The sequence below is a fragment of the Mustela erminea genome, chromosome 11 (genome assembly GCF_009829155.1).
Source record: "Mustela erminea isolate mMusErm1 chromosome 11, mMusErm1.Pri, whole genome shotgun sequence".
In the NCBI taxonomy this organism is placed as follows: domain Eukaryota; kingdom Metazoa; phylum Chordata; class Mammalia; order Carnivora; family Mustelidae; genus Mustela; species Mustela erminea.
In genome coordinates this window covers 71,352,829-71,374,676 of record NC_045624.1, presented here as the reverse complement: position 1 = coordinate 71,374,676, position 21,848 = coordinate 71,352,829, and the positions used below count along the sequence as shown (strand labels likewise).

Here is a 21,848-nt window from a genome sequence, read left to right as displayed (position 1 = left end):
GTTAAGAGAACGGCAAGAAGTGACTGGAAAGGTACAAGATGGGGTTTCTGGTTTCTGGGAATGTCTTATCTCTTGATCTAGCTCCTAAAATTATGGGTTTCTTTAGTGTGTGGAAATTTATTGAGCTATATACTTACAGTATGAACTTCTTTTAAAATTGGGAGATAATTGATAACTGACATATAACATTAGCTGCAGGTATATAACAATGATTCAGTATTTGCATATATTGCAAAATGATCAACATAGTAAGTCTAGTTAACATCCATTACAACATACAGGGTTTTTTGGCAACGAGAACTCTTAGTGTCTATTCTTTCAGCAACTTTGAGATATACAAAAAGTATTATTAACTGTAGTCACCATGCTGTACTCCCCTGTGGTAACCACCAGTCTGTTCTCTGTATCTATGAGTTTACTTCTGTTTAGATTCCACATATAAGTGAAATCCTGTATCCTGTAGTATTTGTCTTTGTCTGGCTTATTTCACTTAACAAAATGCCCTCAAGGTCCATCCATGTTGTTGCAAATGACAAAAGTTCCTTCTTTTTATGGCTAAATAATACTCCACCATGTGTGTGTTTGTGCGTGTGTGTATGTGTGTATATATACACCACATTTTCTTTTCTTTTTTTTTTTTTTACACCACATTTTCTTTATCCATCCATCCATCCATTGATGGACACTTAGGTAAATGATACTGCAATGAACATTGGGGTGCATACTTCTTTTTGAGTTACTCTTTTCTTTTCCTTTGGATAAATACCCAGAAATGGAATTGCTGGATTATATGGTAATTCTACTTTTAATCTTAATTTCTTGATACAATGTGTACTTTTTTCAGCATATATTTATACTTCAGAAAAAGGTGTTTTTAAAAACTGGCAACAACGAAGGGTAGAGAGTGAGAGATAAAGAGAGAGGGGCTATAGGTAGGAATCCTTTCAGCAGCTGTTACTTTAGTACTTGTGAGCAGTGGTGCTTTTCAAAATATTTAGCAACTTGTTTGGCCCAAGCATTGACTTATCAGAACGGATGTCGTCTGTAAACAATAGATACAACAATGATAATGTAACTAGCTGTCTTACAGGTAGGAGAAGAGGAAAGCCTGACTGATAGCATTATCAGTGCCTGCAGAGAGAACTATGAGGCAAGAGAACTGTCTGTCCTCCACAAGGACAACCACAAGCAGTTATCCTGTCAGTCTACATTCCTTTCATTTGTTATTTTGGCTCCTTGGAGAGAAATTCTCACATCTGTTTAAAACCTGTATCTCTTTCTGTGCTTAGTGGATTAACCATTTAATCCTCATAGTTTAAAGAATAGAAATTATTTTCATTTCCAGATTAGAAAACAACAGAAGATTAACATAAAGAAAAAAGAAACTTCCTATTGAATGATGGAGCTAGAATTCTAAGATCTGTGCTACTCCAAAGCCTGTGCTCTGAGGAAAGAAAGGAATCAATCTCTAAATCCCTTTCATTGGTGTATTACCTCACATTTGTGAAGCTATTTCCATAAATTTTGTTTAATTATATTTCCACAAGTCTATGAACAAGCAGAAGTTGCTGCTTATCTGTGTTGCTGATGAAAACACTGAGGTTCAATGTTTTCAGCCTTCCTAAATTCACTAGTGACAAAATTAATTCACAAGAGTATATAAACATTTTTTGCTTGAATGATGCTTTCACAGTATGTTACCTGCTTTCAAAATCTCATTCAGTTTGACACCAAATCCATAGCATGAGTATTCTGGTTAGCTTCACTTTATAAATGGAAAAAGCAGACTAAATGAGATTTGAACTCAGCCCTTCTAACTTCAAATCTGGCGGTAAAAGCTGGTGACTTGTAGCATACTAATTGTTTAGTGATTGTCTCTTAGCTCCGAACCTACTTCTGTGGGTTTCTTGACTGTTTTTCTTTTACTGTTGTCCCAGCAACACTCTTACCCACCAGCAGCATGAACCACGATCTGTATAGTCTTCCCAACACTCCCAGAACTACAGCGAGCATTCTCTTGTGCTCTCACCCCACCATACTGCCTCTGTCTTTCTGCCTGTCATTATCTCTCTTACTCACATGTTAAGGTTCCCCAAGGTGGGTTATAACCTCTTTCAGGAAAGCAAGTGGACCTTATGCTTTGCTCTTATTTTCTGTACCTAAGAAAGCCATTTCCTTCCAATGAGCACTTAATGCATTATGTTGGCTGCTTTTCTGTCTTTTCAGCAAAATTTGCAACCTAGACATGAATATTCATTGATTATGCTTATTGATTACACTTGGCACTTACCACTCAAGTTTAGTTGCTGGAGATCATTTAAACATAGAAAAGATGGTGGCAGATAACTTATTTGATTGTTGTGTGCGTTTAAACTAACCAAACTTCTCAATTCCCCTATATTTCTTGGAATCTCTCTGATTGCATTATTTGAGATATCAAGTCTTTTAAGTTGAGTCATAGTAGACAGTTCTTCTGGAAGTCTTGTTAACTGTAATAAAGATTAAACAATTACATTTTAAATAAATATTTCTATGACTAAAACTTTTGGTCTAAAATCAAATGAAAGGATGGTTTTGGGGTCTTAAAAAGGGATTTTTTTTTAAGGTATTTATTTATTTGTTTATTTGACAGACAGCTCACAAGCAGCAGAGTGGCTGGAAGAGAGAGAAAGGAAGCAGGCTCCCTGCTGAGCAGAGAGCCCGGTGCAGGGCTCCATCCCAGGACCCTGAGACCATGACCTGAGCCGAAGGCAGAGGCTTTAACCCACTGAGCCACCCAGGCACCCCAAAAAGCAATATTTTCACTATGTCACAAATTCTTTGTGACTTCCTTCCTTGCTGAAATCCATAATATATTGCGTAACATCCAAGTACCTCCCCAGTCTGACCAATGCTACCAATTTAACCACATGGCTTATTAACCTGCTTTCCTCACTCTCCAGCACTTAGTGTTCCTTACCACTATCCCTTTCTTCCCTCCTTGAATCTGACCGGCTTTGAGACACTGAAGTCTTTCCCAACTATTCATCCCACATTTGATATTTTTATTCCTTTTCTCATCAACAGTGCTTTTTATTAGTCTCTTGTGTGTATTTTCCTTTGGTTTTTAAATGACATGATGTCATTTTTTAAAAAGATTTTATTCATTTATTTGACAGAGATCACAAGTAGGCAGAGAGGCAGGCAGAGAGCAGAGAGATGGGGGGAAGCAGGCTCCCTGCTGAGCAGAAAGCCCAATGTGGGGCTTGATCCCAGGATCCTGGGATCATGACCTGAGCCAAAGGCAGAGTCACCCAGGTGCCCCCATTCATTTTTTATACTTTTTTGTGTACATGTTCCCAATCAAGATGCACTTTAAGTAAGTGATCCATAAACCCCTGTAGAATGGACTCACACAGCTTGGCATTATGGCCTCAAAAAACTCCTAGTACAAAAAGTGTCACAAAATAACAGGAATTAAGATACCCTGCTATGGTAAAGAACAAATGCACATATTCAGAGAAAATATGGCCATCACAAGTGGCTTTTGAAATAAAGGAAGCTCTACGAATAAACCAAAGAATTTTGAATAAATGGACCCCTCTGAGATAACCAAACAACAAGATAAATGCTGAATAATGTGCTCAGTGTTCTTCTATATATAAAAGAAGCATAAGAAACAGTCCCAAGGGGTTGCTGGGTGGCTCAGTCAGTTAAGCATCCAACTCTTGATTTCGGCTCAGGTCATAAATTCAGGATGTGAGATAGAACCCTGAGTCAGGCTCCATGCACAGCATGGAATCTACTTGAGGATTCTCTCTCTCCCTGTCCCTCTACCCTTCCCTCTTCTTGTGCGTGCTCTCTCCCTCTCTCTCTCTATCTCTCATTCCCTAAAATAAATAAATACTAAATGTAAAGGAAAAGAAAAGAAAACAGCCCCTAACTTCAAGGAGATTAAATTTTAATTCAGGGGACAAAATATACACATAGTAAACCATCAGGAAAGAGTATTAAACAACAGGTAATCCAGTGCCAAAATAAAGAGTACAATAACAGCTTTGTGGAAGTTTAGAGAATATATATCAGCACAAATCAGAGAGCTAAAAGAAAGCTTCAGCTAGCAGATGGGACTTGAATAGAATGAATAGCGACTCTTAAGAATGAATAAGATTGAATGGAAGTTACAAGCCAGTAAGAAGCTGAACAGTAAAAACAGGTGATAGGAAGCAGCGGCAGATATGTTTGGAGAAAGAATGTGCAACCAGGCATGGCAGCCCTTGACGGTTGGCCCTAGGACACAGGAGTCAGCTGAAGACAGGTGAGCTGACTTAATTTAAAACATAATATTCTTATACTATTTGCTCAACATTTATTAGAGGATGTACCTAAGAACCATGTGATAATAGAGGTACTACAGAAGGAAAATTCATGTTGGGCCCTCTCCACTTAGTGAAATAAAAGCCCTGTGATTAACCTGAACTCATTTTCTTCAGGTTAATGTTTTAGTGACTATCTGCTGTTATAAATTAATCATTTGGGCATCTTACCTCTACCCCAAACTGGTTGTCAAAGTGATCTTTCGAATCATATATATTTTTTGAGAAGAGTTCTTAGAAATCGTTTTTCCATCTGGTGATTTTTTTTTTAAGGGTATCCAGCTTTATTTTACATGGTTGCCTACTCTTTTTCTTTTTTTCTTCTTTCTTTAAAAAAATTTTTTTTCTGTTCTTGTGATCTTTTCTTCTTTATTTTTATGTTTGGTTAACCAATATATAGTACATCATTAGTTTTTTATGTTCTTTTCCTCTTCTTTTTAAGTAAGCCTTATACCCAACATGGGGCTTTGAACTCAGAATCTGAGACAGGAGTCACAACATGCTCTACCACTGAGCCAGCCAGGTACTCCCATTTGGTGACTTTTCTTTTTTTTAAAGATTTTATTTATTTATTTGAGAGAGAAAGAGAGCATGAGAGTAGGTCAGCAGGAGAAGCAGACTCCCTGCCGAGGAGCGAGCCCGATGTGGGACTTGATTCCGGGACCCCAGGATCATGACCTGAGCCAAAGGCAGTTGCTCAACCAACTGAGCCATCCAGGCGCCCCCATTTGGTGACCTTTGAAGCAGGATTGTAATGATGGGGACTAGTGCCTTTGGCAACCACATGCCATGAGTAGGCAATAGATAAGCAATCTGGATTCCTGAGAACAGTTCTTTGTAATGAAATCTAATAACTTTGACAAGTCCTGATGAAAGAAAGGATACTGAATCCAAGAAAATAGTCAAAAGGCTCCTAGAGTAGTCTAGGCATAAGGTGAGTGATCACCATGGACCAGGTTGGAGATAGTAACACTGAAAAATGAAGGAGTAGATCCAAGAGCTTTCTCAGAGGAAAAATGAGACAATTTTGGTGTAATTTTCAGTATAATAAGTGATGGAAAGGATAGAAAGATGATTCCATGATTTCTAGATTGGTAGGTCTGAAGAAAGTGACATCACAAACAGAAATGGAGAAGTTGTGAAGGGATTTACAGTGAAAAGAAAGATGAGTTTGAAGTCCTGTTGAGCTCGAGACAGTAAAAGAACAAATAATTTCCAAGGAGACTGGGAACTGCGGGACTAACACAGTGATGAGAGATCAGCTCCAGTTATACAAATTTGAGGACTACTTGCATAGCATGGTAAGAAGTTAAGAGAAGAATTAAGGTCATAATCTTGTAGACTTGCACAGTAAGATACAGAAGGAGAAAGAGGATTATAAATCAGCCAAGGAATTAGTTGATGATTATAACGCGGAACAAAAAGTGTCTTTTAGTGCAATAACAAGTTGAAAAACACACATATCATTTTCAATTCCAGCTACTTAAGCAAGTATTCCCTGGAGTAGCTTTCTGAAAATGCACTACATAGCAGCTGTTAGGTTTAAAAGGGTAAGTAAGTTTGAGAAATGTGAGTTAGAGACAAACGAATTTCTTTAGTGCAGGACTCTTCCGAACTTTTAATACATTAACATTCACTGTGATTCTATCAGAGGAGAAACCAGTGCTTCTCAAAGCTATTTAATCACATGAACCACCAACCCCCCTTTTAAAGAAGTTGTTCATGGGACTAGATGTTTTTAAGAACAGACTTCGGGAAAACTTGTTCTAAATAGTAGTCCAGTCTCTATCAGAGGGCTTATTTCAACTATAATGGCCAAATTAAACTAGCCAGATAATAGGTCTAAGGTTCTTTTCATTAGTTTACTAAGATCTTAATATAAATCCGCAATGTTGGATTTTTAAAAACTATTTCCATAAAATTCATTCTTACAGTTCAAGTAAAATAAGAAGCTAAACTATAAGAACATTTATTCATGTTGATCTAGCAATTCTTTAAGGAAAATCTCTAAGGAAATAGTAAAATGTGGAAAAGGTTATGTTTATGAAGCAGTTCATCACAGCATTAAATATGATGATGAAAAATTACAGCATCCCTAAATACTTAACAAAAGATGATTAGTTACATATATCATGTATTAGCTATAACAATTATTGGGAAGTTTATATTATATTATGGGGAAATGCTTATATTAAGTGAAAAGAGAAGAAACAAATTAAAATTGAATGTAGAATCTTTTTATACTTGCTTATAAAACCATAAACATAAAAAAAATAGTAAAAGTAAGGTGTATCAACGTATGATCATTGACCAATAGTTACGTTACAATGGTAAGCTTCTGGAATGATTTTTTAAAATTTCATTTCTCAATTTCCTAAATTTTCAATAATGTGTTTACATTATAATTCATAACTTTAAAACTCCTTTTACAATTAAACTGAAATAAAAAGAAATCTACAAAATTGTCAACTTTAGTTCCTTGTAATTTCATTTTAATAAAATTCTTTCCTACGAAGCTTTCCTGTTGAGAAATATACTTTAAAACCATGTTTGGGGTTAAAAAAAAAAACCCTGTTTCTTTAAAAAATAAAATATTCCAGCTAAATTTAAAACACACATATACTACAATTTAGATTCTAATCCCCTCCAGTGCCAAATTCCCTCCAAAGCCCAAAATATCGGTCTCTTACCTTTCTTCCATTCATCTGACTTATATTCAGCTCTTCCAATGATTGAAGTTGGCACAGTTCAATAGGAAAATATATAAATTGATTGCTTGAGATGTTAAATTTCTGGATTCTTTTTAGGTTACAGATATCTGAAGGGATATTCTGTATTTGGTTTACTGAAAGATCAAGTACTTGCAGATTTTCTAAAGTACACACTTCTATAGGGAAAGCTTCAAATTTATTACAGCATAAAATAAGAACATGGAGTGATACCATATTGGAGATAGATGGTGGAATTTTCCTTATTTGGTTTTCACCAAGATCCAGATATTCAAGATTAATAAGAGAACATAAGTGTTCAGAAAATTTGAGTAGTTTATTTTTATTTAACTCTAAATTAAGTAGTTGTTTACTAAAAGATATATCTACAGGTATTTCTGAAATATAATTTCCATTAAAATTCAAATAATTAAGAAAATCTAAAGCGCACAAACCTACTGGAAAATACATTATTTTATTATAACTCAATTCAACTTTAGTTATTTTTTTGCAATTTTTCACTTCAATGGGAACATCTGTGATTATATTTCCTGAAAATTCTAGAATGAAAATATTATGAAGATGTGAGATATCTTCAGGTATTCTCACTATATTATTTTTGTTTACATAGAGTTCTCTTAAATTTTTGAGCTTATAGATGTTCTTAGGAAGTCCCGTTAATTTATTATAACTAAGGCTAAGACATTCCAACATTATGCAGTGGGAAATTTTCTCTGGAATTTCTTTCAATAGATTTTTATCAAGTATTAGAATTTTGAGTTCCTTAAAATTCTCGATTTTGTGTGAAATAACTTCCAGTTTATTGTCAGTTAGTTGGAGCTCTTTCATCTTGAACAATTGAAAAATTTCCACAGCCAAAAAAGTAAGTTTATTATGATCCAGCAGAAGGTTTTCTAGATTTTTAAGCTCCCTAATTTCTTTTGGCAAACTGCTTATCAGGTTTCCAGTAAGGATTAGTGAAATTAACTTTGGAAGGAAGCACAGAACTTTAGGAAATATTGTTAACTGATTATATTCCAGATTGAGAACCTTCAAGTTTTTAAAACTAGACAGAGTATCTGGTATATGACTTAACTTATTTTTAGCCAGACTTAAAATTTCCAAGTTTCCAAGACTTTCTAAGCCAGAAGGAAAATTCTCAATGTAATTGTCATTAAAAAAGAGTTGCCTGATATTCCTAAGATGTGATATTTCTTTAGGTATATGTGATATTTGATTGTGACTGACATTTAATATCCTTAAATTATGAAGTAACTGAATTTCAGGTGGAAGTGATGATAACCCATTTTCTTGCAAGGACAGAATTTCAAGTCCCAACAGGTCACCTGAGTCTGCCCCTTTAAAACTTTTGATATGGTTCTTGTCCAAATATAGGTATTTTACATATTTGATTTTTAAAATGTCCTTAGGGAATTCTTGTAAACCCTTGGCCTTGAGGTTAACTGTAAAGTTACCTGATCCTAAATCTAGTCCTTTCTGATACTCTTCAGAGAGCTGTGGACTAATTGTTTCTAATGTTTCATGAGATAAGAAGCCAGGGAAAGCCTGATACCCAGCGACCATCCCCGTTACTGATAATGGTGGACTTTGTGGAATATCACTTTTCAACTGCAAGCTTTTATATGTAGTGATTGTATCAGAAAATTGAAGAGTTTTCCTTTGTTCTTCATCTCTCTTAGACTTATTTTCAAGGGACAGTGTTGATGCATCATCATGTATGCCTAATTCATCATTTCTAGGATTTGTTTCACAAATCTGGTTGGAAGGTTTCCCAACATAAGGTTCCGCTAATGAATTTGATGTTTCTTTAATAAATTCAGGTTCCATTGCCCATGATGTAGATTCTGTCCTAAGTTGACTAGTGGTATCTTCTAGCTCTTCTGAAGTACCCTCCTTTTCAGACATCTTTTTTACTGGTATGTTTTACATCAATACATGATTATAACTCAATTTTAATTTTCATGTTTAATTTTCTCCTTTGAACCTATAAAACAAATATTGATATTAAAATGAGACATATAATAAATATTTAAAATTACAAATGAATTTTATAATAATTTTTATTCTATAGTGAATAATTCAATAGATATTAAAACAATCTGTAACTAAAAAGCTAATTTTATATATGATTGCTAGTTAAAGTTAGTTTATTGATTGTATGCATTTATCATATGATACTTTTGAAATCACATTGAAATTATAGAAAGTAAGAAAGGAGACATAAAGGAATGAAAGAACTCAGCAAATTTTTGGAAAATAGCCAGTGGCTCCCTGACATGCAGAGAGTACTATTTGCATTATGGATGGTGTAGGTTTACATATGGTGCTGAAGAGTCTTGTCCCAACAAATTCAGTACATTAAGATAATTTTCTCATAGGTAGAAGTGAAATATCTCAAGAAAGAGATAGTTTCTGTAAGACTAACTAGAAGTAAAACAACTTTTCCAAGAGAACTAAACCCTGACTGTAATTCTTTTGTGCGACGCCTGAAGTATCTGCACAGCTGTGTAGTTCCTCTCCTCCAAACTCTGGATCCCAGCTTTGTTAGTCCATCTCCCAAGTCTGTAGTTTTTAATAACCCAAACTCCTTCCTTCCTTTCTTCATCCTAGGGGTGGTATTTACTATCTCTGTGTTACCAAAGTTCCCCCTTTGCCTTTTTGGTTCTCTAATACTTGTCTACACAATTCCCTATATTAAATCCTTTCGATTAAACTGGTATGGTTTCACTATTTCACAGACTCTCAAAGAGAATAGAAAAAGAGGGAACATTTTCCAGCTTGTTTTATGACATTAGCACTAACCTTGATAAAATATATTAAGGACAATATGAAAAATTAAAGGCAAACTTTACTCAAGGCAAAAATTCTAAACATTACTATTCTAAATATTATATAAATATTATATATTTCTATATGTTATAGAAACATTTCTAAATATTCTAAATTTTCTAAATATTGTAAAATTAAATATTATAAAATATAAATATTATAAATATTATAAAACCCAGCAATATATAAAGAGACTATCTTGTGACTAAGTTGCATTTGTCCCAGAAATTGAAGGTTGGATTTTAACATTAAAAAGTTAATGTGATTTGCCACATTGAGATGGAGAAAAACTGTACAATCATTAGATGCAGAAGCACTTGATAAATTGCAACATTTTTAATGATTTTAGAGAGAACTTTTAGCAAAGTATGAATAGATGGAGATTTCCTCAATCTATAAATTTCCCTAATCTGTAAGTATCATACCTAGTGGTAAATCAGTGAAAGCTTTCCTTTGATATTCAAAGCAAGAAAATGTTGCCTTGTATCATCACTTCTGTCAGTATTGTACTGGAGATCTTAGTGGCATAATGCCAGGAAAAAGGTTTAAAGATTATTAAAAATTAAATTAAAATGTCATTGACTCACAGATAATATGATTATGTATGTAGGAAATCCAAGATCATGTATAGACACATTATTAAAATCAATAGGAACATTAAGTAATGTTGAATATAAAGTCAATATACAAAAGCCAATTTCCTTCCTTATGTTAAAAAAAAAAAAACTTAGAAAATGAAAGTTTAAAGAGGTATCATTTACAATCAAGAAATGTCAAATCCCAGGCGCCTGGGTGGCTCAGTGGATTAAAACCTCTGCCTTCGGCTCAGGTCATGATCTCAGGGTCCTGGGATCAAGTCCCGCATCAGGCTCTCTGCTCAGCAGGGGGCCTGCTTCCCTTCCTCTCTCTCTGCCTGCCTCTCTGCCTACTTGTGATCTCTCTCTGTCAAATAAATAAATAAAATCTTAAAAAAAAAAAAGAAATGTCAAATCCCTAGGAATAAATCTAACAAAAACTGTGTAAGACTTCTACAGAAAAATACTACTTCATGTAAGTACAAAATGCAGTGAGAGATATTGGAGAAGACCTAAATAAATGGAGTGGTTTTCTTTGCAAACTGATCTATAAATTCAATCTTATTATAAATTCAATTTGAACCTTATTTTTGTGGAACTTGACAAACTGATTCTTAAAAGTCTTTGGACAAAGGGCCAAGAAGAGTCATGATATGCTTAAAAATTGAAAACCAGGTAGAGGATTTGTTTGTTGAATATGAAGACTTCTTAGGAGGCTATAGTAAAAGGGTGATATGGCACTGGTACAAGAATATTCAAATAGATCAGTAAAATATATAGAAAACTCAGAAACAGACATTTGATCATGACATATGGATACTTGGTTTTTGAAAAATACAAGACTTTGGAGCATTGAAAAAAAGGTAGTCTTTTCAATAATGATGCTGGAACAACTGGACAGTTAGTACACTAGAAAATATGTCTAGGGGCACCTGGGTGGCTCAGTGGCTTAAAGCCTCTGCCTTTTGCTCAGGTCATGATCCCAGGGTCCTGGGATCGAGTTGAGCCCCTCGTTGGGCTCTCTGCTCAGCGGGGAGCCTGCTTCCTCCTTTCTCTCTCTCTCTGCCTGCCTCTCTGTCTACTTGTGATCGCTATCTGTCAAATAAATAAATAAATAAAATCTTAAAAAATATATGTGTCTGAAATATATATCCAAATCCAACCACAACAAGAAAGTTTCCTTAACCAAAACTGCCAAGAAAGGCTTAGAACTGAAACGGAACCTGATAGAAGGGCTTTGGAAATGTGCAGACATATACAAGTACCTTTTCTTCTTCTCTGTGGCTAACATGAAGAACAGGAAGCTGAAAGACATCGCAATACCTGGAAGCACAGCCAGATGTTCTTTGGCAAAAACAGGTGATGATGGTGGCCTTGGCTTGAAGCCCATCTGGCGAGTACAAAGACAACCTGCATCAGGTCAGCAAGAAGTTGAGGAGTGGAGGTCGGTCTCCTTTTCACCAACCACACCAGGGAGGAAGTGAATGAATGCTTTACAAAATACACAGAAATGGACTTCACTCAAGCTGGAAACAAAGTAACTTTCACTGTGACTTCTGGAGCAGTTCCCCACTCCATGGATCCTCAAGAGAGATGTGGTGACCCTACTGTACAACCATGAGATGTGCAAGGAGGGTGATGTGCTAAACCCCGAGCAGGCCTGCATGCTAAAGCTTTTCAGGTATGAGATGGCTAAATTTAAAGTTGCTCTCAAATACATGTGGGATGTGTAGTCCAGAAGGTTCCAGCAGACGGGAAGTGACCTGCCAAAGAGAGTGTCCAAGTAGGCAGAAGAATCAGGAGGAGGGAAAGTAAAAGGCTGATAGGTACTTAGAGCCCAGGCATGTGGGACCACCATCCTGCAGGTCAAACAGCAGCGAGGGTGAGACAGACAGATTGCTTTTCTTTTTCTTTCTTTTCTTTCTTTCTTTTTTTTTTTTTTTGATTCCTTTCCTATAAGGAATAAAACTGTCTGCAGTGTTGCTCCCTGAACAGCAAAGACGACTTTTCCTAGGAAAAAAAAAAAAGGCCTTGGCTTCAGGCTTTTGTCTGGATTCCCAGGGTTCCTTTTGTTCACTTTGAGCCAGCTTCCAGCACTGGCTCCTGCATGATGGTTGGGGATGTGAGAGCCACCATCAGAGCGAGGGCTTCTTTCCTCTGGTCTTTTGCCCCTCCTGGAAACAGGGGTTTGCTAAAGAATAGAGGAACCCTGGCCACCCTTCCTACTCTTATTCCTCTCTCCCTGTTTCCCCTGCTCCATCCCCCAGGAACACCAGGGCCAGGAGTCTTAGACAATAAGACAGGATGCTTTCACTAAGACAAGAGTAAAGTCACTTCTGAAACCCAGAGCAGATATTAAAACTATTTCATAGGGGGAAAAAAAGGGGGGGGTGGGAGAGGGGAAAGAAAAAATTAAAAAGTCAATAATATATATCTAAAATGTGGCAAAGATAGAGAAGGAGATGGAAAATATAAAAGAGTGCATGAAAAATATACTGAGAAGGAGTAACATATATTTAATTAGCATTCCAGAAGGAGAAAGTGGACATAATGGAGCAAAGGAAATATTTAAAGAAATACTGGCTATGAATGCTCCAGAACTAATGAAAAATATGAATCAAGAGATCCATGATATACAACATATCCAAGCAGAATAAATAAAAAGTATCATTCTAAAACTACAGAACAATAGAAGCAATGAACATATCATGAGAGCAGTCAGAGAGAAGGGGAGGAACCCCTATAGACGAGGGACAAGATGAGAACAGATGTCTTAGAAACCTCAGTAAAAACTAGAGGACAGTAGAGTAACTTATTGAAAATGTTGACAGAAAGTCCCTATTAACCTTGCATTGGGTATGCAACCAAATTATCATTCAAAAATAAAAGGACCAGAAAAACATTTACAGATAATCAAAACTGGGAATTTCTCCCACCAAGAGCCTTGCTCCAAAGGAACTTCTAAAAGATATACTTTAAGAGGAAAAAGATACCAGAGGATGATCTGAAATTCAAGGTGGAATAATGGGCAAGTAAAATGGTAGCCACATATGTAAATTCAAAGAAATAATGGTCTCTATAAAACAATAATAGTGTTTTTTATATGGCATTTAAAAAGAACTGGAATATCAGAAATAATGTCGGAGTCAAGAATCTCCCTGAGTATTAAGAGGATAATGGTAACTGCAGTGTAGAGGCCCAGTGAACACCACTTTTGCCAAGTGATTAAAATCAACATCACTACATTATGTACTTCAAGATATGGAAGACTGAGAAGGACTAATCACTTTGTGGTTTTCTTTCCAAAAATGTGTAACCTCAATCCAATTAGGAAAAGACATCAGACAAATCGAAATTGAGGGACATTCTGCAAAATAACTGACCAGTTCTCTTCAAAAATGTTGAGGACATAAAAGACAAAGACTGCCACAGATTGCAGGAGACTAAGGAGACATGACAAACCAAATTTCCGGGGTTAGACTCTTGTACAGAAAAAAGACATTAATGTAAAAAATGTAAATTTCAAATAAAGTCTGTAGTTTAGTTAGAAGTATTCTACCAAGATAAATATTTCAACTTCTCTGTAAATTGAAATTTATTTCAAAATAAAATAAAAACAAAACCTGTACTAAAATGTTCTAAAATCTTTTTTTAATCTGAGGTAGATGAGAAGTTGTTTAGCTTTAAGACTGTGTTAGGCGTGATTGATAAAATTTGGTAATTTTTAAAGATTTATTATCAACAATAAAAGTAGAGGGACTAGATACCAGACTTAAAAAGAGAAAAACTTTAAGGGAAAATACACAAAAGATGAAGAGGAACAATAACAATATTCTGGGAGATTTTTTAAAAAGTGAAAAAGAAATTAAACAAAAAGAAAGTATAAACAAGTCCAAATATAATCAAAATAAATGTGAATGGATTAAATAACCAATTAAAAGTTAGATTTAAAAACAAAAACCAAAACCCAAGTGCTGTTTTTGAAAGATGACTCTAAAGCATAAGATCACAGAAAACTAAAAGAAATTAAAAGGAGAAACCCATGTTCTATTTGCACCTTGATTTAAGAAAAAGATGGCACTAATATCACTGTGGAAATTATGGCTTTTCATTCTGGGTCAACTAGGAATCCATACAGGAAGAAAAAGATATTTGACCAGTATCTTGCCATCGACAAAAATTAATTTTAAGTGGACTACAGATTTATTTTTTTATGATTTTATTTATTTATTTGATAGAGAGCAAGAGAGGGAGAGCATGAGGGGGGTGGGAGTGTGGGGGGCAGGGGCAGAGGAAGGAGCAGGCTCTTACTTAGATGAGCAGAAAGCCGGATGTGGGGCTTGATCACAGGACCCTGGGATCATGACCTGAGCCAAAGCAGACTCTTAATGACTGAGCCCAAGTGGGCACCCCAAGCGGACTATAGATTTAAATGTGAAAACTAGGGGCACCTGGGTGGCTCAGGGGGTGAAAGCTTTTGCCTTGGGCTCCGGTCGTGATCCCAGCATCCTAGGATCCAGCCCCCATGGGGCTCTCTGCTCAGCGGGGAGCCTGCTTCCCCCTCCCCCACCTGCCTCTCTGCCTACTTGTGATCTCTGTCTGTCAAATAAATAAATAACCGTAAAAAAAAATTTGAAAAGTAAAACAGTGAGAAGACATTAGGATAGAGAATGAATTAAGTGGACACAAAAAAACATAATAGTAACAGATTGGAAATAACATAAATGTCCATAGTAAGAGACATATTAATAAATTTATCTTCTATCCATGCATAGAACTAACTTTAACAGAACCGTAACCACACCCAGCCAGGGTGGGGTTTAATCAACATATTTTTAGCTTTTGCTTTAACTTAATGTTAAAGATTATTAAAATTACTGTGTCCAAATCATCTCCACTCAAAAGTTTCTCAAAATGTATGGTTTATGGTTTTCATTTTAACTATGGCTGAGTCAAAGTATTTGGGTGTATAATTTTCTATTTCCACAATATGCTTTGTCATATTTTAATTTTACAGTTTTTGCCTTCTGTGCCTTAAGAAGTTCTTCAAATATTTACTTCTCTATCAGTCAGGGTCCCACAGGAGAACATGCTACACTCAAATTGAGTAATTTGAGGAAGGTTTACCAGAGAGTTTATTCACAAAGGTAAAATGTAAGGGAATCACAGAAGATAGTGTTCTATCCCAGGGCCAGTACAGGGAGCTCCACTGTTCCTCCTAAGCCTGGTAGGGGAGAGAGAATCTAGACAGGCACAGTGGACAAAGGCCCCCTGACTAGAGCTTGGACTCTGGATAAATAAATACAGTCAGCAGCAAGGCTGCTGCAAAGAGAGCCGGGGGAATAAACCCCCACTCTCACTCTCCTCCATTCTTCTTATCTTCTGATGCAGCCTCCTTTAGGCTTCTGAGGTTCAGAGAGCATGAGGGACTCTTGATGCAGTCTATACAGTTTAGCCCTCTGGGGCACAAAGCAGAATCAGAGGGTGGTGATTATAAAAATAGCCACAAGTTTTTCCAGTGTTTGCATGTGTCCCAAGAAGTAGAGTCTATTTCCTCACCTCTTGAATCTCACTTTGGCCATGTAACTCAAACTTTGGCCAATGGGGCATTAGCAAACATGACACAAGCAGAGGTCTGAAAGCTCTCAGACACTGCACAGTTTTTGAGAGCCCTACCATCCACGCACTGTGATGTCTGGTTAGCTTATTGGGTGATGAGAAACAGTTGGCTATTATTCCAACTTTCAGCCAGCCAACACACCGAGTGACCTAGCTGACTGGCAGCTGACCACAAATGCATGGATAAACCCAGCCATGATTATCAGAACTGCCTAGCTGAGCCAACCCCAAATTCTGGCTTTCTCAGAGAATTGGGAGCTTAATGAAGTGTTTGCTATGCAGCAAAGACTAACTGGTATATGAGGAAGTAGAGATGCAACATGGGAGGGTTAAGGGGGTAGGAGAAGAATAAATGAAACAAGATGGAATTGGGAGGGAGACAAACCATAAGTGACTCTTAATCTCACAAAACAAACTGAGGGCTGCTGGGGGGAGAGGGGTTGGGGGAGGGGGGTGGGGTTATGGACATTGGGGAGGGTATGTGCTATGGTGAGTGCTATGAAGTGTGTAAACCTGGTGATTCAGACCTGTGTCCCTGGGGATAAAAATACATTATATGTTTCAATAAATAAATAAATAAAAGACTAACTGGTATTAGTGGCAAATGGAATATATCCAGCAGAAATGTTTAAAAAATTTGTGCTTTCCCTTTCACAGTTCTTTAATCCATATGGAAAATTATTTTGTTTATGGTATGAGGTAGGGATCTAAAATAATATTTTAGATATTATAATATATTAGATATTATAATATTTCTCATGTGTCTAGTCATTATCTCTGCAATATTATTTACTCAATAGTAAATTCTTTCTTCACTGATTTCTTTTTTTAATTTTTTAAAAGATTTTATTTATTTATTTGACAGAGATAGAGAGATCACAAGTAGGCAGAGAGGCAGGCAGAGAGAGAGGGAGGTGCAGGCTCCCCACTGAGCAGAGAGTCTGATGCGGGGCTCAATTCCAGGATCCTGAGATAGTGACCACAGCTGAAGGCAGAGGCTTAACCCACTGAGCTACCCAGGGACCCCTCTTCACTGATTTCTAATGCTGCCTCAATCATATATATGTGTAGAGCTGTTTCTGGAATTTCAGTTCTATTCCTTTTATCTATTTGTCTAAGTTTGGATCAATACCACATATTTTAATGATTATAATCTTGGTATCTGGTAGAGAATGTCCTTTCCCCTTATCCTTTTTCCTCAAAATTATGATGGTTATTCCCAACCCTTTACATAGCCAGATCAGTTTCAGGATCTGTGCATCAAGTTCCACAAAATGTCTTGCTTGTATGTCAATAAGAATTGAATTAAACTTGTGAACTAATTTGGGAAAGAAGTGACACATTGATGATATTGATTCTTCCTGTTTAATAATGTGGTATATCTCTGTTGCTATTGGGAATGTTGTCTGATTTTTAAAAAAGATTTTATTTTATTTATTTGACAGAGAGATAGTGGGAGAGGGAACACAACCAAGGGGAGTGGGAGAGGAAGTAGGCTTCCCACTGAGCAGGTAGCCTGATGCAGAGCTTGATCCCAGGACCCTGGGATCATGACCTGAGCTGAAGGCAGATGCTTAATGACTGAGCCACCCAGGTATCCCTGATACCTGATTTCTATGTCTTTTTTTAGTTTTTAAAATATTCACATATATATTGGGGCACCAGGGTTGCTCAACGGGTTGAGCCTCTGCCTTAGGCTCAGGTCATGATCTCAGGGTCCTGGAATTGAGCCCCACGTCGGGCTCTCTGGTCAGTGGGGATCCTGCCTCCCTCTCTCTCTCTGCCTGCCTCTCTGCCTACCTGTGATCACTCTCTCTGACAAATAAATAAATAAAATCTTTTTTAAAAATTTCACATATAGGGGCGCCTGGGTGGCTCAGTGGGTTGAGCCTCTGCCTTCGGCTCAGGTCATGATCCCAGGGTCCTGGGATCGAGCCCCACATCGGGCTTTCTGCTCTGCAGGTAGCCTGCTTCCTCCTCTCTCTTTGCCTGCCTCTCTGCCTACTTGTGATCTCTGTCAGATAAATAAAGAAAAAATCTTAAAAAAAAAATTCACATATAGGAACACCATTTATTTTTGTATGTTGATCTTGTCTCCAGAAATATGACTGGACTTTCATATGAGTTCTAATAACTTCTTACATTCTACTAGATTTTCTATAAAGACAGTATTACAAATATTGGCAGTATTTGCTTCCTCTTACCCAATTCTCTGACTCATTTATTGTCCTACTGCATTTGTTAAACACTTCAGTAAGTATAATGTGGAATAGAAGGAATGATAGCAGCTATCTTTGTCTTACTTTTTTAATATCTGCTAATGTGATATATTACATTAATAGATTTTCTTTATTCAACATCTGGCATTTGAGGATAAGTCAAACTTGGTCATGATATATTGCTTTTTAATAATCAGTATAATAGGGACGCCTGGGTGGCTCAGTTGGTTGGACGACTGCCTTCGGCTCAGGTCATGATCCCGGAGTCCCGGAATCAAGTCCCGCATCAGGCTCCCAGCTCCACGGGGAGTCTGCTTCTCTCTCTGACTTTCTCCTCACTCATTCTCTCTCTCTCTCACTGTCTCTCTCTCAAATAAATAAATAAAATCTTAAAAAAAATAATCAGTATAATATACAATATAATCAATAAATGTGACATTTATTAATAATTTTAATACCTGTGTTATTAGTAATTTTGTTGATAATTTCCTTTTCTGTAATGTTCTTATCCAGTTTTGTGGTCAAGGTTAGCCTCATAAATTGAGCTGGGTAACTTACCCTAATTATGTGTTTGTTGATGTCTTTTATATGTTACAGGGATAATCTGTTCCCTAAAGGTTCTGTAAAATTTTCTTTTTGATCTCTTACTCATTAGATTTGATGGTTGCTGGTTTGTCCAAGTTTTCTTTTTCTTTTCAAAACGTGTAGTGAAGTAACTACTTTCTCCTGGCTTCATGTTTCTATATAGAGGAAACTATCCATGCAATGCCCTTGGCCTTGAGCTCTATCTTAACAGTATCTCTTCTACTGAGAAGACTTGAATAACTGATAAGCTCCTCTCCTTCTGGTTCCCTCTAGGTCTTTCTGCCTGCCAGATTTGTGTTTTAATGAGTTGTCTTCCATAGAATAAGAGGGTTGACTGTGTGTTTGGGGAGCCAAGGTTGTCCATCTATTTGATGAGGTAATTACATTGAATTCAAGAGGGAACTATTGCAAGTCCACTTAGCTACAGACCAAAGCCACTTTCTCTAAACTGTTTAATCAGTAATACATGTGATATTTTGACCCCCATCTGCTTGATTTTATTTAATGATAAGGAACTTGGGAGGAGAAGAAGCGGTGTTATTCTTTGCTCCTCAGATGACAATATCTGGTGGTGACTTGGCTGAATACATTGAAAAATAAATACAACTGGAGAAATTAAGTCTCTAGGGTGGTAAGGGTTCATGGTTTATGGCTGTAGAGTTGGCTTTTTTTTTTTTTAAGATTTTATTTATTTTTTTGACAGAGATCACAAATAGGCAGAGAGGCAGGCAGAGAGAGGAGGGGGTGCAGGCTCCCTGCTGAGCAGAGAGCCCCATTGGGGGCTCGATCCTAGGACCCTGGGATCATGACCTGAGCCAAAGACAGAGGCTTTAACCCACTAAGCCACCCAGGCGCCCCTGGCTGTAGAGTTTTAACCTCAACATTTTGTAACAGCCCAGATTGTGCTTTTGGTTTTTGTGGGGTTTTTTTTGTTTTTTTGTTTTTTTTTTTTGCTTTTTCGGGTGGCTTTAGCCCTTGGGCTTTCTTTAGTAAGCATGGCATACATGGAATTGTGTGATCTTGCTGGTCTATGACAGTTCATAGTAGTGTTGTTCCCCAGGTGTTTGGTAAAAGTGTACTTATTTTTTTTTTTATTGTGGTAAAATATATGTAAAATTTATCACTTTAATTATTCAAATGTATAGTTAGTAGCATTAGGTACATTCACACTCTTGTGTAACAAGAGTGTAAGATGAAAATCTTACTAAACAAGGGCTGCTCTGGTCTCCATGTCTGGGTACTACAGATTGCGAATGCTGCATCCAGCTGGGACTGGTAATAGAGGAGAAACAGAGTCAGAGATGAGCTCTCCTATTATGTTGGCCTGAGTTAGGTCAGGTGTCCAACTTTGAACAAGTGACTGTGGCTAGACGTTAGAGTAATACTATTTTAGATGGTACTACATGGCTCACCCCAGATATCACATATATGCATTTATGTATTTATATATACACATCTGAGAGAGCAACCCAAACCCAAAGGAAGAACAGATGTTGGAGAAGCAACTGTAATGTCCCTTATAACCACTTCTTAGAGATAACCAGTGATAAATATCATACATATTACTTTTTTTTTTTTTTACAAAATTGAGGTCTTACTATGCAGTATCATTGTCTAATATGATAACAGTAGCTATATGTGGCCATTTCAATTTAGATTAAATAAAATTACAGTTTAGCCTCTCAGTCACACTAGCCATACTTCAGATGCTTAATAGCTAAATGTGTCTAGTGACTACCTTATTGAACATATCCAGCGTCACAATATATACATTGTAGTTAACATACCATGATTTGAAACGAAATATTTGAAAAGCTTACCATTTATGCCTGCAAAATATTCTGTTGAAGTCTGTTATCATTTATATAATCATTATCATTTTAAAGGCTGATAAATAACATTCGAAAATGTATAGGAGAAAGTATTTTTCCCCCTCCTCCTCACAAGCACTGAGAGATTCATTTAAAAGTAAATATTGCCAATCTAATAGGCAAAAACAGATCCCAACTCTGTTTTTATAATTATTAAGTTGAACAACCCTCTGTAATTTGTTACATATTTGAAAGACATAGGTGTTAACCCCAAGACGTTGTTATGTCCTGCAGAATCAAATTGCTTCCCGGAGTGTGGATAAAAGCTACTCAACAGAGGCGAAAGCAACGTGGGAGAGCGTGCACACACGCCAGAGGTGGGTATCGCTGGGGTATGAAGAGGAGGACGTAAAGCGCTGTAGATACTGGGGGGAGATGGGAAAAGAAAACCTGGCTTTGGCTTGTCGGGTGGCCCAAGTAAACAGCGCTTCGCTTCACCTGGAGCCTTTCGCAGTGGCAGTGACTCGGGTGGCCGGCAGGGCGGGGACGCGCGCAGGGGAGCATTCAGCAACTCAGGAGATAGCGGCAGCCTTCCGCCCCGCACTGACCCCCGATCCTGTGTCGGGCGACAGTGGCCGAGCGCCTCGGACTGGCCGCGCCCCTGCGCGTTTGTGAGCTGGCCCGGGTCACACTAGGACACCTGCGGGTAGGTTGGGGGCCTCCATTCAGCTTCCCAGGCAGGACGGGTGTCGGTGGCCGCCTATGGGGCAGAGAACTCTATGTGCAGGATCCTACCGAACTTTGTTTTCTTGCCTGCGGGGCTAACAGCAGGCTGTTAGAGGCATGATGGAAATGGCATCTAATGACGTGGAGGACACATTTTGTCGCTGTCCGACCAAACCGCCTCATAGAGCCGGAACTTTTATGTCTCATTTCCGACGGGGGCCATTCTTCAGCTCCTGCTGGGCCCCCAACCCACTGGTCAGTGACTGCAGGCAAGCTGCCTGGGACCCGGGAAAATGAGTCTGCTCATCGCTCCGGGAGGGGACGCCCAGATACCGAGGCTTTGGAGATTTGGAGGCGTGTCTGCCTTTGCAGTTACCAGGAAGAAAACTGGTAAATGAGT

At 37.4% G+C, this 21,848-nt stretch overlaps 1 protein-coding gene and 1 pseudogene across 1 annotated transcript in view; one reads left to right on the top strand and one right to left on the bottom strand.

Moving 5' to 3' along the window:
- LRRD1 (leucine rich repeats and death domain containing 1) overlaps positions 1–21,310 on the bottom strand; it is a 35,466-nt gene extending 14,156 nt beyond the window's left edge. Inside the window, exons 1-3 of the mRNA XM_032305006.1 lie at positions 21,221–21,310; positions 7,046–9,068; positions 2,291–2,489 (exon numbers count right to left, since the gene is read on the bottom strand). Coding sequence (XP_032160897.1) covers positions 2,291–2,489; positions 7,046–8,989 — 2,143 coding nt within the window. The 5' untranslated portion in view covers positions 8,990–9,068; positions 21,221–21,310. The remainder of the gene's footprint in view (positions 1–2,290; positions 2,490–7,045; positions 9,069–21,220) is intronic.
- Positions 11,622–21,397, top strand: LOC116568771 (annotated as a pseudogene).
- The last annotated feature ends 451 nt before the right edge of the window (positions 21,398–21,848 follow it).